Here is a 20,281-nt window from a genome sequence, read left to right as displayed (position 1 = left end):
AATTAACAGACATTATCTTAAAAAATTTTTTTTAATTGAAGGATCATTGCTTTACAGAACTTTGTTGTTTTCTGTCAAACCTCAACATGAACCAGCCATAAGTATACATATGTCCCCTCCCGTATCCCTCCCCATCCCACCCCTCTAGATTGATACAGAGCCTCTGTTTGAGTTTCCTGGGCTATCTATTTTACATGTGGTAAGCTGAAACTCCCCCCACTCCAGTACTCTTGCCTGGAAAATCCCATGGATGGAGGAGCCTGGTGCGCTGGAGTCCATGGGGTCGCGAAGAGTTGGACACAGCTGAGCGACTTCACTTTCACTTTTCACTTTCATGCCTTGGAGAAGGAAATGACAACCTACTCCAGTGTTCTTGCCTGGAGAATCCCAGGGACGGGGGGGGGCTGGTGGGCTGCCGTCTATGGGGTCGCACAGAGTCAGACACGACTGAAGTGACTTAGCAGCAGTAGCAGCAGCAAGCTAAAACTCCAATACTTTGGCTACCTGATGCAAAAAGCAGACTCATTGGAAAAGACCCTGATGCTGGGAAAGATTGAGGGCAGGAGGAGAAGGGGACGACAGAGGATGAGATGGTTGGATGTCATCACCGACTCAATGGACATGGGTTTGGATAAACTCCGGGAGTTGGTGATGGACAGGGAGGCCTGGCATGCTGCAATTCATGGGGTCGCAAAGAGTCGGACACGACTGAGCGACTGAACTGAACTGAACTGAACTGAATGTAAGTTCCCATGTTACTCTTTCCATACATCTCACCCTCTCTTTCCATACATCTCACCCTCTCTTCCCCTCTCCCCATGTCCTTAAGTCTAGTCTCTATGTCTAACAGACATTATTATTAGCTCTGTGGCTTACCAATGCAGCATTCTGATCACCAAGGATCACAGGGGCTGTTCCATTTTATACCTGATACAGGCAAAGAAAGCCCAACCCCCTTTCCTGGGGCATGACAGGTCACAGTAGTAGACAGAGACTTTTTCACATCCTTACCTCTTCAGAGTCAGAAGCCAGATGAATGGACCAGCCTTTCTCTCACCTCCCTGAGCCTGCTCACATTTCCTCTCCAGTCTACCCTTTTTTGTGATGACTACGTGCACTGATTTCACCCTTCAGGTTAATCTCAAATCAACTGGGGGTGGGAAGGGAGCTTTCTCTTAGAATAGGAACCATTTTTAGAATTATTACCTGAAGTTAGAATTGATAGGACAATAATTTAAGCACAATGAAATTGAAGGTAATACAGTAATAAGTAGAGGAGAGGAAAAAGCAATTTAAGGGTCACATTTCTAAAAGGTCCCTTATCTAAGAGCCAGGGACAGGGTTAATTCCATAACTAAACATTTTAGAAAGAAACAGAGTAACATAGGTTTTAAGATGAACCACAGGCGTAGCACCAGCTCTTATGGCAAAGAGCTAGGGACTTTTCAAGTCAGGGACAGTGCATTTGAGAAGGAAATCTTGCTGTAGCTGGACCTTGGACTCAGCTCCATCTGCCCAGAGCCTGCATCTCTTACCCTGATGTCCGTGAAGTGGCTGGCAGGTAGCTCTGGCCTAATTAACCCATCATCATACACATGTTCTGCCACCAGCACAGATGAGGTAATGCTGAAAAAGTTCTGGTCAACTGAATAAAAAATTACCTTTATATCCCAACCATTTGGATGCATCTGCCTCCAGATACTGTGCAATCACAGCAAGTGTCCATGTGAAGATACTTTAAATAGTCATTTCCTCAAAAATAACAATCTATAAAACATAAATAGTAAATTTCTTTTTACCATAAAAGAAAATTAGATTATCAGAAAGAGAGGCTATAAATCATACGTTATACGTCTGAACTTTTTATGTACCATAATAGCTAATCACTCGGCTATCAGGGCACTGGGGAAATTACAAGAATATTTTGTGGGGTATGCACCACATGAATGAAGCCAAGAATATTGTAGAAGTGACCTTCACCTTCTGTGATGTCATAGAAAAAAATGATGCTGCCCTAATAACTTCAGAGGGTTAATGAGTTTCGGAGAACACACAAGAGGCTGCGATGTCACAGTTTTGTTTTTCTTTCCCGTGGGAAGTTGGGCTAATAAAAAATGAAAAACATTTCAAGTAGCTAAGTAAGAAAGAAGAGTTGCATGGAGTTTGAAGGAAACGCTTTACTGCTGTACCCTTAGAAGGCCCAGTTTTCTTTCTCTGTAAGCTGCAAGTCTTATTCTTTTCTTGTGCACCTTTTCCCATTGACTTGGGAATCTTTGAAATGACCATTGTCTTCAAAATCTGCTCTGAAGATGGATTTTTCTTTTTTTTTTTCTTTTTTAAGTTTAGTGATGGACACGAATCCATTTAATCAGACAGGGACCTCTGAAGATAGGGGGACATTTATCTCTATTAAATATGCAGCTTTGTTTGGTCTCACCACTTGGCTGCCCCCGTGGGGGTGGAGGTAAAGTTTCCACAGTCATGCTGATTTCAGATGAATAGATGTGCTGGTGTCAAAGACGGGCTGCAGCACTCTGCTGGCATCTGGGGTGCAGAAGGCTAAATCTTCTGAATAGAGCCATTGATGATTACATTTGGGGGAAACTTAATCATAGAGTAATTAGGCTCTAATTCTTACAAAAACTTACAATTAATTGGATCTTTTATACAACTTTTTTTGTTTGATTTAAAGTACCATGTAGGTTAGTTATAGAAACTTAATTTAAATATGGATTTAATTAGAATTGTTTTATGATTTTAATGAGTCTTAAAAGTCTTTTGATGAGCAGCCTGTATAATTATGGTATTTAAAATGATTGGCTAAATGCATACTTTTATAATTTACCTTTCTGGAAACTGTATTTTTATGGAGGCTATTTTTTGTATGATGAATTGTTTCATTTTATGTTCGGTTTTTGTGGGAATGGGTACTTATTCCTGCCCCTAATCATCCAAGTGTTTTCTCTCTAGAATGAAATTAAACTTTCATGGAATCAGAAGCATCAGGCAGTAGCCCAATACCACAGTTAAATTTAATCACAGAAATATTTTTATTTTTACTATAAAGGAGACTGAATCACTGCTAAAACTTTTAGCTGAGGATTCACTTTCCTACATAATTAGGTACAAATAAGTTACCTGAAGACAAGTTTTTTCCTATAGAAAAAATGTGATTTTAGGCAAAATGGCTTGAAATTTCTCTTTAAATGAAATGAAATATGAAAATTTCAACCTTATAATGCACTGTCAAAACAACCAGAAATGAGGACTTTCAATAAACATAAAACATTTTAAATTGGAAAAGAAAACATTAGATACTTTCTCCCCTTTGAGTTGGTCCCAGTTCTACCTATAGTAAATCAGATAACTTGCATTTAATATTTTTTGGCTGATTATATATTTAATAAGTAATATAAGGGCACATGTTTTTATTTTCCATTTTAATGACATTATTATGTTCTAGCCTTCATATGTTCTATTTTTAGGTTGTATCATTTACATGTGCTTAAAAATCAATGCACTTTACATATCAAAAGAATATTGGAGAAACACCATACAGTCATTGCTATAGATGCAGGAAAACATTTGACAAAACCATTTAATGATTAAAAAATAAAAAACTCTGAGCAAACGAGGAACAAAAGTTAACTTACTCAACTTGATTGATAGCTCCTCTGAAAAGGCTAGAGCTGGCATGATGTCTTTTATTCAACATTTACTGAAGATTCTAGCCAGCACAATAGACAAGCAAAGGAAATAAAAGTCATGCAAATGGAAAAGGTAAAAGTAAAAATATCCTTAATTGTAATGACATGATATATAAGTAGGTAAAAAAAAAAACCCTAAGAGAGTCACAAAATAGCTATTAAGTCTTATAGTGGAAAACAACCTGAAAAAGGATATATATATACACACACACACATATATATATATATATATATATATATATATATAGCTGAATCACTGTGCTGTACACCTGAAACTAATACAACATTGTAAATCCAACTATACTTCAATTAAATCAATCAATCTAATAAATAAGTTTCAGAGAAGGCAATGGCACCCCACTCTAGTACTCTTGCTGGGAAAATCCCATGGATGGAGGAGCCTGGTAGGCTGCAGTCCATGGGGTCGCTGAGGGTTGGACACGACTTCACTTTTACTTTTCACTTTGATGCATTGGAGAAGGAAATGGCAACCCACTCCAGTGTTCTTGCCTGGGGAGTCCCAGGGACGGGAAAGCCTGGTGGGCTGCCGTCTATGGGGTCGCACAGAGTCGGACACGACTGAAGTGACTTAGCATAGCAATAAATAAGTTTAGAAAAATTTCAGGATACAAGGTCAAAATAAAAACTGTCATTTTTATAAACTACCAACAAACATTTGACAATGAAAAATTTTAAATCTCTATTTAAAATAGCATGAAAAATAGCATAACGAGAAATTAATCCATAATTACCTGAACAATTTATTTTTGAGAAAGATACCAAGCTAATTCAGTAGAGAAAAAGCATTGCCTTTTCAACAAATAGTACTAGAATATCTAGATATCTGTTTATGGGAAAATATACTAGTCTTGATCTTTACCTGATAACTTCCAAAAAGCTTAATTCAAAATTAGTATTAGGCTCAAATATAAGAACCTAACCATTAGAACTTTAAAAAAAACAGGAGATAAAACATTTGCGATACCAGCTTAGGCAAGACATTGTTAAATAAAACATGAAAAGCACTAACTATAAAAAAAGAAATAAGGTTTAAAATGGATTTTCATCAAGGTTAAAAATTTTGTTCTTCCATAAGACAGAGTTAAGAAAACAGAAATCTGTGCCAAGGTTGGAAGGAAATTTTCACAGAATATTTCTGACAAAGAGCTTGAATCTACAATATATAAAGAACTCTTAACAACCCAGTAAGAAAAAGACAAGGGCATATAGCAAAGTGATTCAGTTATACATATACATATATTCATTCTTTTTTTTTTAATTTTATTTTATTTTTTAACTTTACAATATTGTATTGGTTTTGCCATATATCAACATGAATCCACTACAGGTATACACGTGTTCCCATCCTGAACCCTCCTCCCTCCTCCCTCCCTGTACCATCCCTCTGGGTCATCCCAGTGCACCAGCCCCAAGCAGATTCTTTTCCTATATAGGTTGTAAGAAAATATGGTATCAAGTTCCCTGTGCTATATAGTGGTACTTGTTGATTATGTATGTTATATAGTGGTATGTATATGTTAATCCCAAGCTCCTAATCTATCCATTCCCCCACCCCCACTTTCCCATTTGGCAATCATAAGTTTGCTTTCCAAGTCTGTGAGCCTGTTTCTGTTTTGTAAATAAGTTCTTCTTTTTTTAGATTACACATACAAGTTATATCATATGATATTTGTCTTTCTCTTTCTGACTTCCTTCACTTAGTATGATAATCTTTAGGTCCATATCTGTGTTGCTATGAATGTCATATCTCATTATTTTTTATGGCTGAGTAATATTCCATTGTCTATAAGTACCACATGTTTATCCATTCATCTGTCAATGGGCATCTAGGTTGCTTCCATATCTTAGCTATTATAAATAGTACTGCTTTGAACACTGGGGTGCATGTATCTTTTCAAATTAAAGTTTTTGTCTTTTCTGGATCCATGCACAGGAGTGGGATCCCAAGATCATATAATAATTCTATTTTTAGTTTTCTAAGGAATGTTCATACAGTTCTTTGTAGTGATTGTATCAATTTACTTTCCTGCCACGTCTGTAGGAAGTTCCTTTTTCTCCACACCCTCCCTAGCACTTATTATTTGTAGATTTTTTCCATGATGGCCATTCTGACAGGCCATCAGTGTTAGGTGATACTTCATTGTAGTTTTGATTTGCATTTCTCTAATAATTAATGACTTTGAGCATTTTTTCATGTGCCCCTTGGGCATCTATATATCTTCTTTGGAGAAATGTCTGTTTAGATATGCCCGTTGTTTTTTTTTTTTTTTTTGGCCTTGAATTTCATGAGCTGTTTGAATATTTTGGAGAATAATCTTGCTGGTCACTACATTTGCAAATATTTTCTCCCATTTTGTGGGTGGTCTTTCTGTTAACAGTTTTCTTTGCTGTACAAAAGGATTTCAAGTTTAATTAGGCCTCATTTGTGTATTTTTATTACTCTAGGAGGCAAATCCAAAAATATATAGTTGCCATTTATGTCAAAGAATGATTTGTCTGTGTTTTCCACTAGGAGTTTTATAGTATCCAGTCTTACGTTTAGGGCTTTAATCCATTTTGAATTTATTTTTGTGTATGATGTTCGAGAATGTTCTAATTTTACTCTCGTACAAGTAGCTGTCCACTTTTCTAGCTTATTGAAGAGACTGTCTCTTCTCCGTTGTTTATTCTTGCCTCCTTTGTCATAGGTTAATTGACCATAGGTGTGTGAGTTTATTTCCAGGCTTTCTGTCCTGTTGAAAGTGAAAGCAGTAGTCACTCAGTCATGTCTGACTCTTTGCAACCCTAAGGACTGGAGCCCACAAGGCTCCTCCCACTAATCTGTAAGTCTGTTTTTGTGCCAGTTCCACGCTGTTTTGATTACTGTAGCTTTGTAGTAGAGTTGCAAGTCAGAAAGCCTGATTCTTCCAGCGCCACTTTTCTTTCTCAAAACTGCTTTGGCTATTTGAGGTCTTTTGTGTTTCAATACAAATTTGAAAAATTTTTGCTCTGTTCTGTGAAAAATGGCATTGGTAGTTTGATAAGAATTGTACTGAATCATTAGATTGCCTTGTGTAGTATAGTCATTTTGACAATATTGATTTTTCCAGTCCAAGAACACAGAGTATCTTTGTATCATCTTCAGTTTCTTAAATTGTTTTCTGATAGTTTTTGGGGTACTGGTCTTTTGCCTCCTTAGATAGGTTTATTCCAAGATATTTTATTCTTTTTGATGTGATGGTAAATAGAAGTGTTTCCTTAATTTCTCTTTCTGATCTTTAGCTATTGGTGTATAAAAACACAATAGATTTCTGTATACTTTGTATTCTGCAACTTTGCTGAATTCATTGATGAGCTCTAGTAGTTTTCTAGTAGTTTCTTTAGAATTTTAGATATATAGTATCACATCATCTGCTAACAGTGACAATTTTACTTCTTCTTCTTCCGTTAAAAAAAAAATAGTAAAAGACAACCTATGGACTAGGAGAATCCTATTGTTTAAAGTTGAAAAACAAAACTGCATCAAGTTTAGGATACTATCAGAATGGGTTACTGCATTGTTATAGAACTAAAACTTCTTTAATTCCCATATTCTCAGCAAAGCACTGAGTTCTGAATGAGCCAACAGAACTTTTAATTCTAGTTTGGCTACTGGATAAGCCATGTGACCTGGTAGAAATTATATTTAAAAATTCCTAGTTTCCTTAATTGTAAAAATAAGGATAATAATATTTACTCTGAATAGTTGTTTGGGGGTTAAATTAGATAATATATATGGAAGGGATAACAGAGCACCAAATACATGATAATCCTTCTCGTCCCCCCTGCTTCCTTCCATCATTAACATCCATAACACCTTTCCTAAGTAGCCAACTCTGACCATACTTTGGGTGTAGTCTGAACCTGGGTCAGAAAAAAACCCCACAAAATTCTCCTCTTACTGTTCTGTGCTCAGGGATACAAGAACACTTGGTACAGAGCCAGAGAAAGGTGAGTTACAAGAAGGGCTTTAACTCCTGAAACCAGCTTGGCACCTTCCTAGAGATTCGACAGTGCTACCTACCTATTCTTTACCAGCTGAGCTACCAGGGAAGCCTACCCATTCCACAAGTATTTGCTCAGTGGTATTACCAGGTACCTCACTAGGTTCTGAAATTATTGACATAATAAATTCAGTCCTCAGAAAAGCAGGGGACCACATGCTAGGGAACAGAGAAGTTTAAAAAACAATTGCAAATCCTCTCAAGGTATCTAACACTAGAAGTCAGTAATCACATACCTCCGTATTACCCTAAAGGAAAAAGTGAGATAACTCACTTGAGAGGAGGAAAGAAGGAATCTGGAGACAGAGGTGGACAGATAAGACCTGGCAGAAGAGGAGACAGCCAACATACTCGGAAAGATCTTTAACTTGTAAAATCTCTTAGGATTTTTTCCAGCTTCAGTCATGGTTAAACCTAAAGAATGAAATTGATATGTCAAAATTTCAGTAGATGTTTTATTCTTTCTTTGGATCAAGTTTTTACAATGTGCTAGTTTCCCTTCTCTTTATGTTGATGTAGTTTTTTTTTTTTTTCTCTTCCAGTTCCCCTCCTGGCTGGATGAGCCACAGCATGACTTACAGCAGTAATACATTAGGTTAATAAAGCAATTATTTAATTGACTCTAATTTCATTGGCATTTCTATTAGCTAAAGGAAAGAGGTTCAATCACTGTTTACATTTGTAAAGCCAATATTATGGTTTAAATTACGGCCTTTGGACAAAATTGAAAGTTGAAGCCTGATAATCCTTAAAGCAATATTTACAGAGGATTCTTTGTCTTTATAAAGAATAAAGGGAATGGAAACAAGAGCACATTAAATCAGAGGGGCTTTTAAATATTCATTTTGCAATCAGCTTCACTGGTTTCCAGGCCACTATCTACCTTCATCATTCTTTCTGTGAAGGAATATCAAATCTCTTGCTTTAATTATCCTGTGAAATATAAACTATTGCTTCACATTCTTTTTTTATTGTTATTATTCTGGTGTACAGGAGTTCCAGATATAACTGTCACACTACAAACATTATTCTTTACCAGAAATATCTTGGGCAATAACTGCTAAAATTAGTAATTCAGAAATGCAGACGTTTTGGATAGGTAGCTTCTCATTTAAAATCAATGCTACCTAACAACCCCTAGTAAGACCTCTTCCAAAACCCAATAAAATAACTATGAAAACACTAAAGCTGATAAAGACTCATGACTCCAAAAATCAATCAGTAATCCTGTTATCAATGGTTTTACATGAATCACAGTATGATGGAAGTGGTCTAAACAGAGTTCTCCTACTTTAAAGAGGAGTAATCCAAAGAACCCAAATGGTGCTTGTGAAAATATGCTCTGGCTTAAGGGAATGTGCAAATCACTCTGAAAACACACACATACATACACACAGAAACAATCTTACGGGCAAAATGATTAGAACACTGTAGTATCCTCCATAGGATATAAGGCATAGCCTCTGAACAAACTGTAGAAACCCATGGATTACAATCTGTAATGCAAGAAAGAGAAACATAAGAAGCAATAAGTAAAAGTGAAAGTGAAGTCTCTCAGTCCTGTCCGACTCTTTGTGACCCCATGGACGGTAACCTACCAGGCTCCGCAGTCCATGGGATTTTCCAGGCAAGAATACTGGAGTGGGCTGCCATTTCCTTCTCCAGGGGATCTTCCCAACCTAGGGATCAAACCCGGGCCTTCTGCATTGCAGACAGACGCTTTACCATCTGAGCCACTAGGGAAGCCCAAGATGCAATAACAAGCTGCCAAAGCAACAGTGGAAGTGGATACAATGTGGAAAAAAGAAAAAGGATTTAAATTGGCACTACAGAAAATCAAATTACTTTTTAGATGTAGTTAATTTTAAGAAAGAGGAAAACAGAGTCAGAGCATCCAGGAAGGAAAAAAATAAAGCAGGTTAGCAAAGGGACAAACTTCGGTTGGCCTTAAACTTCCCTAAAACATTAAGTGCTATGAGATGATGGCACGTCTACAGCATTTTTTTTTAGTGCTATTTTTTACTTACAGAAAAGTGACAAAAATAGTACACAGATTTCTCATTTACCCTCCACCCAGATTCCCCTCACGTTTAACATCTTGTCGTTGTTGCTTAGTCATTAAGTTGTGTCTGATTCTTTTGCATCCCCCTGGGCTGTACTTCACCAGGCTCCTCCATCCATGGGATTCTCCAGGCAAGAATACCACAGTGGGTTGCTATTTCCTCCTCCAGGGGATCTTTCCAACCCAGGGATTGAACCCACGTCTCCTGCATTGGCAGGCAGATTCTTTACCATGAAGCCACCAGAGAAGCCCTGTTTAACATCTTATGTAACCAAAAAACACTTATCAAAATGAAGAAATCAACCCTGGCATACTACTCTTAACTGAAGCATAGAACATTTTTCCACTACTGTCATTTTGTTGTTCCAGGATCCGACACTGCATTTAGTTGTCATGGTTCCTTCAGTTCAGTTCAGTTCAGTCGCTCAGTCATGTCCGACTCTCTGCGACCCCATGAATCGCAGCACTCCAGGCCTCCCTGTCCATCACTAACTCCCGGAGTTCACTCAGACTCACGTCCATCGAGTCGGTGATGCCATCCAGCCATCTCATCCTCTGTCATCCCCTTTTCCTCTTGCCCCCAGTCCCTCCCAGCATCAGAGTCTTTTCCAATGAGTCAACTCTTCACATGAGGTGGCCAAAGTACTGGAGTTTCAGCTTTAGCATCATTCCTTCCAAAGAAATCCCAGGGCCAATCTCCTTCAGAATGTACTGATTGGATCTCCTTGCAGTCCATGGGACTCTCAAGAGTCTTGTCATGGTTCCTTAGACTCCTTCAATCTGTGTCAGTTCCTGAGTCTTTGTCTTTTATGACCTTGACACTTTTGAAGGGTACTGGTCAGTTTTGTTGACTGTGCCTCAGGTCGGGTTTGTCCGACGCTTTCTCGTTAAAGTTGTGCATTATTGGGAAGGAAACCACAGAAGCAATGGGCCCTTCTCAGTGTCTCATATCAGGGACTGAATAAAATCAATTTGTCTTACTGGTGAAGTTACTCTTGGTCACTGGATTCAGCTGGTGTTAGGATTCTCTATCGTTGTTACTGTTTTTCCTTTGTAATTACTAAATATTTGAGGGAGATACTTTGACCTTATGCAGATATACAATTTTTGCATAAACTTTTACCCACTAATTTTAATAGCCACTGTGTGCAATATTGCTATGGTGTTCTAATGGTGATTTCTATTTCTTTCATTCATTTGTAGATATTATTTAGAATTTTGCTTGAGGAAGAGTTTTCCCTTATCCCCCTATTTATTCACTTATTTATATTAGTATGGATCATGGATATTTATTTTATTGTTTGGTTCTAATCTAATGCAATCATTATTTATTTTGTTGCTCAAACTGTTCCAGCTTTGGCAATTGACAACTTTTCTAGGCTGGTTTCTAAGCTCTTTTTATATAGTCCCATCTATTTTCTTAACCTCTTTACTTACTACTTCTTTTGTTTTTGCAATGAATATTTAATATGCAGATAGTACATGTTACACATTTTGCGAGAGTCAACAGCAGGAAAGAAGAAAAATCAATTGTCTGGTATCATGCAGGTTATAATCTGGTTAGGGAAAAACTATTAAATACATAATTTACTTTGACAGAATCTGGTCTGGTCCCTGAAAAATATCCTTTTCCTAACCAGTGGGAAAGACTTCCTGACACAAAAACTAACCCAACTATGGACTACCCTATGTAAATTATTTGGAAAAATTTCTTCTTCCAAAGGGCCCAACTGAAGTCCCACTTCTGCTCAGGAAGCCTTTTTTTGGAGGCTTCCTCATAGAAAGGAACTTCTTAAAGTTAAAGGCATGTATTAACCTCCTTACTTTTTGATGCTCCAGTCTTGTATTGGTTTTGCTCTGCCTTAGCTCTAAAATTAGCTGTCTCACTAAGGAGTCCTGTCTTTTGTGTTGGAGAGTAGAATTTATAAACCAAGATTTAGGTGCTAGCTGTACATTGCTACCGGGGTACCTTCTGGATAGAGCTAGGAAACACATGTTTAGATACTAACTCATGCATATAAACACATCAAAATTTATTTCTGTATCATATGTATATTAAAAAAAGTTCATATTGCTATCTCCAGTTTTAATCCAATACAACAGAGCTTATTCTAGCTTTTATCCCTTATTTGTAACTTCTTTCACTGATGGTAAGAAACATGACTCCCATTTTCTATAATTTATTTATTTTATAACTCAACCCTAGTATATAAACATAAGTAAAAATATCTTTAAAAGCATCTCAAAATACTTCTAAAAAGTCTTAAAAAATTTTTTTTGATCTAAAAGTACTTTTAGATCTCCTAATCCATATCTTTGTTAGAAACAAATTACCAGTTACAGAACATTGTGAATAGCTCTTTTGTCTTTAAACATTCACTTAAAACGGTGCTTTCCAGAGTTCCTTAGCTTGGCTCCTTTCTCGTCCACCCCCCTTCAGTGCAGTTATAAGATTCATTTATAAAATCATTTGATTCCCATGTCACAGTCTGCATTTCATATTTCCCCCACATCCTAATTGATTTTATTGTTGTTGTTATCATAGAATAAAATCCATTCTTTGTACTGTATAATTCTATGTGTTTTGACAAACTCATAGCTATGTGCCTACCACTGGAGTTTATGCAGAACAGTTTCATAAACCCCTAAAACAAGAGTTACCCCTCTATGGATAATCTCTCCTCCTGTTCCTAACCCCTGGAAATCACTGATCTGTTTTCTTCTCTGTAGTTTTGCTCTTTCAGGAATGTCTGTCACGTAAAATGGAATCACACGACATGCAGCCACTTCATTCTCTCTTCCTTCACTTAGGAAAATGCATTGGAAATTCACCCAAGTTATTGTGCAAACCTTCTTATGGCTGAGTTGTATTTTATTGTATGAAATAGTTTAAGGACATCTGGCTTATTTACAGTTTGGGACTATTGTAAATAAAGCTGCCATAAACATTTGTTTATAGGGTTTTATGTGAATGTAAATTTCTTTTTCTGTTAGGAAGACACCAGAGAATGGGATAGCAGAGTTATATGGTAGATGTATATTTAACTTTTTTAATAAAAATGCCAAAACCACTCCCCAAAGTGGCTGTACAATTTTGCGTTCCCACCTGTCTACAGCATTTTAAGGAGAAAACTTGTAACCTAAGAATTGTATGCCCTCCTAGATGTTATTTATGTGTGGTGGCAGTGGAAGTCTCATTCAAGAGTTTTAAAGTTATAACACAAAATGGCCTTTTTGAAAAACAAAGTCATACACTAGCCAACTGAAAAGGAATTCATAATTTAAAAGTTGGAAAAAAGAAACATTCCCAACAAACAAAATCTTAAGGAAAAAATCGAAGAAAGGAAACTTCCTTTTCATAAAAAATGGATACCTAAGAAGACAGTTCACATCATATAATAATTATAAAACCAGAACTCAAGAGTTGACAGGATTCCCAATCTATTTAACGCTTTTTTTCTAGAGTTTCTGGCTAGTGGAATAAGGCATAAATCAGAAGTAATGGACTAACTTCTGAAGAGGCAAAGGGTAAAATGGTTATTCACTGCAGAGAATATTTTAAAAAAAACACTTAAAATCCTTTTAGAAATCAGTAAGGATATGAAATACAAGACAAATATTGTAAAGTATCAATATATCAATAAGAAATGGAAGATACAATAAAAACAAACAAAAACTCTCTGGATAATAGCAGAGAGATAATAGACATATATATACCATAAAATTTCTAGGAATAATGCTAAAAAAAAATGCAGGATCCATATAAAAAATACTAAAAATTATTGAATGTAAAAGACCTGAACTTTTACAGTACTGAACTTTTGCAGAACTGAACTTTTGCAGTACTGCCATTCATTAATTCATTCAATTTGATTACTTACCCAAAATTTCCTTGCCACAGATTTAAGTTCCATATGAGAAGGGGCAATTATTGTATTCACTGCATTATCCCCTGTGCCTAATAAATTGCCTAACTCATAGTAGGTACTCCAAAAATATTTTTCTATATGCCAATATTTTGTTCAGTAATCTGATCTATGAAGTTTGTATAGCTTCTAAGAAACATTCACTAAGAAACTCAGGAGTTTTTGAAGAGTCTAGACTAGTTAATTACCATCCAATTGCAGCCCACTCCAGTACTCTTGCCTGGAAAATCCCATGGATGGAGGAGCCTGGTAGGCTGCAGTCCATGGGGTCGCAAAGAGTCAGACACAACTGAGCGACTTCACTTTCACTTTTCACTTTCATGCCTTGGAGAAGGAAATGGCAACTCACTCCAGTATTCTTGACTGGAGAATCCCAGGGACAGGGGAGCCTGGCGGGCTGCCGTCTATGGGGTTGCACAGAGTTGGACACGACTGAAGCGACTTAGCAGCAGCAGCAGCACACTATAATGGGCTTCCCTGGTGGCTCAGACAGTAAAGAATCTGACTACAATGCAGGAGACCTGGGTTTGATCCCTGGGTTAGGAAGATCCCCTAGAGGAGGTCATGGCAACCAACTCCACTATTCTTGCCTGGAGAATCCCCAAGGACAGAGGAGCCTGGCAGGCTACAGTCCATGGAGTCACAGAGTTGCCCATGACTGAGCAGCTAAGCACAGCACAGCACAACAAACTGTGATAGCCATCCATGTAACAGCATCATACGGCTTACCACCTACGAACTCAGAGTCCTGCACTGCTGTCTTTTGTCACTGTCCCTCTCTAACATTAATGGATTTCACAACATACCGCCAAGAATGTCAAGGCTTAGAGTTCAGAGGATTTTAGAAATGGCCCTTCTCTATTTAATCAAAAAAAAAGAAGAAGGTTGGTTATACTTCAATTCAATTTCTAGATCACATAGGCTATGCTAGCTTAATACTGAAGTGAATGGGAATGAAATTCTAGTAGCTGAAAATATGAGTTAAGGAAAGGGGGGAAAAAAAAAGAAACAGAATCTAGGAGAGGTGAAAGTGAAATATTTCACAGTACGAAATCTGAGCCTTTCGCTGGAATCTTTTCTGCTTCCGTGTAATACAGAATGTAAGGTTAATGTTCACAGTATTCCACTGCTTGATAGCTTAGTTTCATTTCATAATTAGGTTGACATTTTTCCTCATAACATTGAATTGCTAATATTTTCCTAGGTTTCAAAAATAATGGAATGATATGCCTTTAGATAAAGTTGACTGAATAGCTAAACCACAGCTAAAGTATTTTCTTGATTATTCTTATTTTCCAATGTTTTATCATCTATAGGTATGTGTATGTTTGAGTTTTTATGTGTTCACCAGGGGTGGGAAATAGTGTGCAGTAATTTCCCTGTTGTGCTTCTAAATAGGGAGTTCCAATGAACACTAATAATGGTAATGTCATAGTTATTTACTGAGAGAACTAATCTGGATTCTACAGAGGTTTGTTGAAGTTTTGTGAAAATGAAATTAGAGATGCAGCATATCTCAGCAGTAATGAAACTGTTTATGTTGTATAACGCAGGGTTAGGTTAAGAAAAAGCAATTTTTCACACTGAGTGCTTTTTGATGGTCAAGGTTTGTTCCACTGGGCCATTAATATACTATATTCCCAAGAATTCTTTGGGCAGAGTTCATCTTCTAGTTAATATTAAAGAATTGGCCAACAGGCTTTTTACATTTTTTAATGATAATTCCAAATTGTTAGGTAAGATCCTCTTCAGCATACTGTATTGCCCATAAGGAAAGGGCTGGCAAAGACCTTGTTTTTAATAACTGAATTTACAACGAAGTTAGGCATGTTAAACGTCAATAAACATTATTGGTTCCCATGTATATTGCTGGGCATATGATGGATTTCAACAATAAAGACAATTTACAATCAGAATTATAATACAGTAGCAGGAATTTAGCATGAAAATTTAGACATCAATGAGAATAACCTCTGAATGTTAACTGCCTATAACTGAATTAGACTTGCTGCATTCTGGTCAAATTCATCAGATCAGATCAGATCAGATCAGTCACTGAGTCGTGTCCGACACTTTGCGACCCCATAAATCACAGCACGCCAGGCCTCCCTGTCCATCACCAACTCCCGGAGTTCACTCAAACTCATGCCATCGAGTCAGTGATGCCATCCAGCCATCTCATCCTCTGTCATCCCCTTCTCCTCTTGCCCACAATCCCTCCCAGCATCAGAGTCTTTTCCAATGAGTCAACTCTTCGCATGAAGTGGCCAAAGTACTGGAGTTTCAGCTTTAGCATCATTCCTTCCAAAGAAATCCCAGGGCTGATCTCCTTCAGAATAGACTGGTTGGATCTCCTTGCAGTCCAAGGGACTCTCAAGAGTCTTCTCCAACACCACAGTTCAAAGCATCAATTCTTCAGCGCTCAGCCTTCTTCACAGTCCAACTCTCACATCCATACATGACCACAGGAAAAACCATAGCCTTCACTAGGTGAACCTTTGTTGGCAAAGTAATGTCTCTGCTTTTCAATATGCCTTCTAGGTTGGTCATAACTTTCCTTGCAAGGAGTAAGCATCTTTTAATTTCATGGCTGTAGTCACCATCTGCAGTGATTTTGGAGCCCAGAAAAATAAAGTCAGACACTGTTTCCACTGTTTCCCCATCTATTTCCCATGAAGTGATGGGATCAGATGCCATGGTCTTTGTTTTCTGAATGTTGAGCTTTAAGCCCACTTTTTCACTCTCCACTTTCACTTTCATCAAGAGGCTTTTTAGTTCCTCTTCACTTTCTGCCATAAGGGTGGTATCATATGCATATCTGAGGTGATTGATATTTCTCCCGGCAATCTTGATTCCAGCTTGTGTTTCTTCCAGTCCAGCGTTTCTCATGATGTACTCTGCATATAAGTTAAATAAACAGGGTGACAATATACAGCCTTGATATACTCCTTTTCCTATTTGGAACCAGTCTGTTGTTCCATGTCCAATTCTAACTGTTGCTTCCTAAGCTGCATAAATTTCTCAAGAGGCAGATCAGGTGGTCGGTATTCCCATCTCTTTCAGAATTTTCCACAGTTTATTGTGATCCACACAGTCAAAGGCTTTGGCATAGTCAATAAAGCACAAATAGGTGTTTTTCTAGAACTCTCTTGCTTTTTCCATGATCCAGCAGATGTTGGCAATTTGATCTCTGGTTCCTCTGCCTTTTCTAAAACCAGCTTGAACATCAGGAAGTTCATGGTTCACATATTGCTGAAGCCTGGCTTGGAGAATTTTGAGCATTACTTTACTAGCGTGTGAGATGAGTGCAATTGTGTGGTAGTTTGAGCATTCTTTGGCATTGGCTTTCTTTGGGATTGGAATGAAAACTGACCTTTTCCAGTCCTGTGGCCACTGCTGAGTTTTCCAAATTTGCTGGCATATTGAGTGCAGCACTTTCACAGCATCATCTTTCAGGATTTGGAATAGCTCAACTGGAATTCCATCACCTCCACTAGCTTTGTTCGTAGTGATGGTTTCTAAGGCCCACTTGACTTCACATTCCAGGATGTCTGGCTCTAGGTCAGTGATCACACCATTGTGATTTTCTGGGTCGTGAAGATCTTTTTTGTACAGTTCTTCTGTGTGTTCTTGCCACCTCTTCTTAATATCTTCTGCTTCTGTTAGGTCCATACCATTTCTGTCCTTTATCGAGCCCATCTTTGCATGAAGTGTTCCTTTGGTATCTCAGATGACCATTATATCTACTACTGTGGGCAGGAATCCCTCAGAAGAAATGGAGTAGCCATCATGGTCAACAAAAGAGTCCGAAATGCAGTACTTGGATGCAATCTCAAAAACGACAGAATGATCTCTGTTCGTTTCCAAGGCAAACCATTCAATATCATGGTAATCCAAGTCTATGCCCCAACCAGTAACACTGAAGAAGCTGAAGTTGAATGGTTCTATGAAGACCTACAAGACCTTTTAGAACTAACACCCTAAAAAGATGTCCTTTTCATTATAGGGGACTGGAATGCAAAAGTAGGAAGTCAAGAAACACCTGGAGTAACAGGCAAATTTGGCCTTGGAATACAGAATGAAGCAGGGCAAAGACTAATAAGAGTTTTGCCAAGAAAATGCACTGGTCATAACAAACACCCTCTTCCAACAACACAAGAGAAGACTCTATACATGGGCATCACCAGATGGTCAACACTGAAATCCGACTGATTATATTCTTTGTAGCCAAAGATGGAGAAGCTCTATACAGTCAGCAAAAACAAGGCCAGGAGCTGACTGTGGCTCAGACCATGAACTCCTTATTGCCAAATTCAGACTTAAATTGAAGAAAGTAGGGAAAACCACTAGACCATTCAGGTATGACCTAAATCAAATCCCTTATGATTATACTGTGGGAGTGAGAAATAGATTTAAGGGCCTAGATCTGATAGATAGAGTGCCTAATGAACTATGGACAGAGGTTCGTGACATTGTACAGGAGACAGGATCAAGACCATCCCTATGGAAAAGAAATGCAAAAAAGCAAAATGGCTGTCTGGGGAGGCCTTTCAAATAGCTGTGAAAAGAAGAGAAGCGAAAAGCAAAGCAGAAAAGGAAAGATATAAACATCTGAATGCAGAGTTCCAAAGAATAGCAAGAAGAGATAAGAAAGCCTTCCTCAGCAATCAATGCAAAGAAATAGAGGAAAACAACAGAATGGGAAAGACTAGAGATCTCTTTAAGAAAATCAGAGATACCAAAGGTCAAATTCATAGGTTATGTCAAATAGGTTAGGTGGTAGGACAGAGAAAACTGGAGTGATTTTACTAAGTAGCTCACTGTCAATTGTTCACTTTATTTTTTAATGCTTCCGAGCTATTTCCAGTAAAAAATGAGAAAGATTCAACCGTAAGTATAAAAGGAAAGAATTTAAGTTGGTCGATAAATGGACTCCTTTTGGAAGCTAACTTTAATATTAGTCAACTGATACATTTGAAGTTAGAATTTAAATTACGGAGATAAACTCAGTGCAGAGAAATAAAGGGCAATGCTATGGGGCTGTGAAATGAAGGCAAAGGCTCTATTAAAACAGTCAAGGCTTCTCTCAAGATATTAGGTAATTGTGTTGAGTTATTCACCTGGCAGTCATAGAAAGAGGGAATATACTACTTGACTTTTTCTGGTGCCAAAAAACTCTGGAAATGTCAGTCAGAATTTTCTGTATATGGCAATAACTGTGACGCCCCCACTGCAAAAATAAAGCGCTATTACACATAATCAAACCTTAAGCTGCGATGACAGATGTTAAAAGGACTATAAGCAATTGAAGGGGAAAAAGGGTCACAGTTATCTGGAAGCAATGAAACAAGGATGTTTGGAGAAATAACCTGTTCTCTGGAGGATGGTGTAATTTTAGGGTATGAGAGATAATGGGTGAGGTAATTGAGAAGATATAGCAAAGAGCCGGTTTCTAATTAAGTTAACAGCATACGTAGGATTTTACCCAGGGAAAATACCAGTGATGTGAGTTGGGCCACCATTTAGTGCCTGGAACTCTGCAGTGAGATTGCTGCTGGAAGACGCCTCATAAACAAGGGCTGGAAACATGGCACAGCTTTTTGAGGCAAGACTTTTTTCATTACCGATCAAGATAAATACCACACCAATGATGTGTTCATCCACAAAGTGGTAATGAAATAGAAAAACGGCATCCAGGGTGATAGCCATGGGAGTAAGTCAGTGCATTAATTCTGCTTAGCACGAAAGATGTCTAAATTTGAAAAAAAAAAAAAAATCCATAAGTATTAAAGGGTATTTATACTGCCTTCCTGTTATGACATGCATTGGACTAAAATATAAATCAAAGGAAATGGACTGATAAGGTTGGTAATTGGATGCAGTGAGAAGAAAGCTGAGTAAATGAGCAAAGGGTGGATTTTTAAAAATTTATTTAAAAGGATTATAATTTTCACATGTTGTTTCCCCTCTTAAGGCAGGGTGAGGTTGATTTTTTTTTAAGCAACACTCACATCTGAAATAGTATCACGTATATTTTTAGCTAGCACTCAAACAAATTCCATATTCTATACAAATGGGGAAAATGCAATTCATAATTGACAAGGTATGAATTTTTTATACTTTAAGTCATGAGGCTGCCACATCAACAAACGTAATTCCTTAGCAAATATGTCTTATGTTTATATTTATGAAATGTACACAATTGACATGGAACCCAAAAGAGAATAAATAAGTATTTTAAATATATATAAATATATATATTTACTTTGATTTGCAAACTCCATTCTGGGAAACATTTATTAGATTAAAAACAAGGAACAAATGCAACAAAATGTGCTTAGAGTTTCAATTTCTTCTGGACTAAGCATTACTTTTATGTATTTTACCAAAGCTTGAGCTCACACTGAAGTGTTGGCCTTGTTTTGAATTATTTTTGTATACACAGAATTATTTAATATATGAATTATTTAATGTATACACAGCTATTCTCAAAAGTGAAAATGAAGAAGTACTGAAACTTAAAATTCACCTATGAAGGCCCCG

The 20,281-nt window shown here is 37.4% G+C and overlaps 1 protein-coding gene across 2 annotated transcripts in view; it reads left to right on the top strand.

Annotated features, from left to right (window-relative positions):
• KIAA0825 (KIAA0825 ortholog) overlaps positions 1 to 20,281 on the top strand; it is a 430,821-nt gene that overhangs the window by 391,453 nt on the left and 19,087 nt on the right. Inside the window, exon 21 of one of the 2 annotated variants that reach the window (XM_019965430.2) lies at positions 8,293 to 8,371. The exons of the other annotated variant lie outside the window; for it this stretch is intronic. Coding sequence (XP_019820989.2) covers positions 8,293 to 8,350 — 58 coding nt within the window. The 3' untranslated portion in view covers positions 8,351 to 8,371. Of the gene's footprint in view, positions 1 to 8,292; positions 8,372 to 20,281 lie in introns of those variants that run through there. 2 annotated transcript variants of the gene reach the window in all.

The sequence above is a fragment of the Bos indicus genome, chromosome 7, assembly GCF_029378745.1.
Source record: "Bos indicus isolate NIAB-ARS_2022 breed Sahiwal x Tharparkar chromosome 7, NIAB-ARS_B.indTharparkar_mat_pri_1.0, whole genome shotgun sequence".
Taxonomy (NCBI): domain Eukaryota; kingdom Metazoa; phylum Chordata; class Mammalia; order Artiodactyla; family Bovidae; genus Bos; species Bos indicus.
Note: the sequence above shows the minus strand (reverse complement) of the source record. Positions and strands in the feature narration are given on the sequence as shown.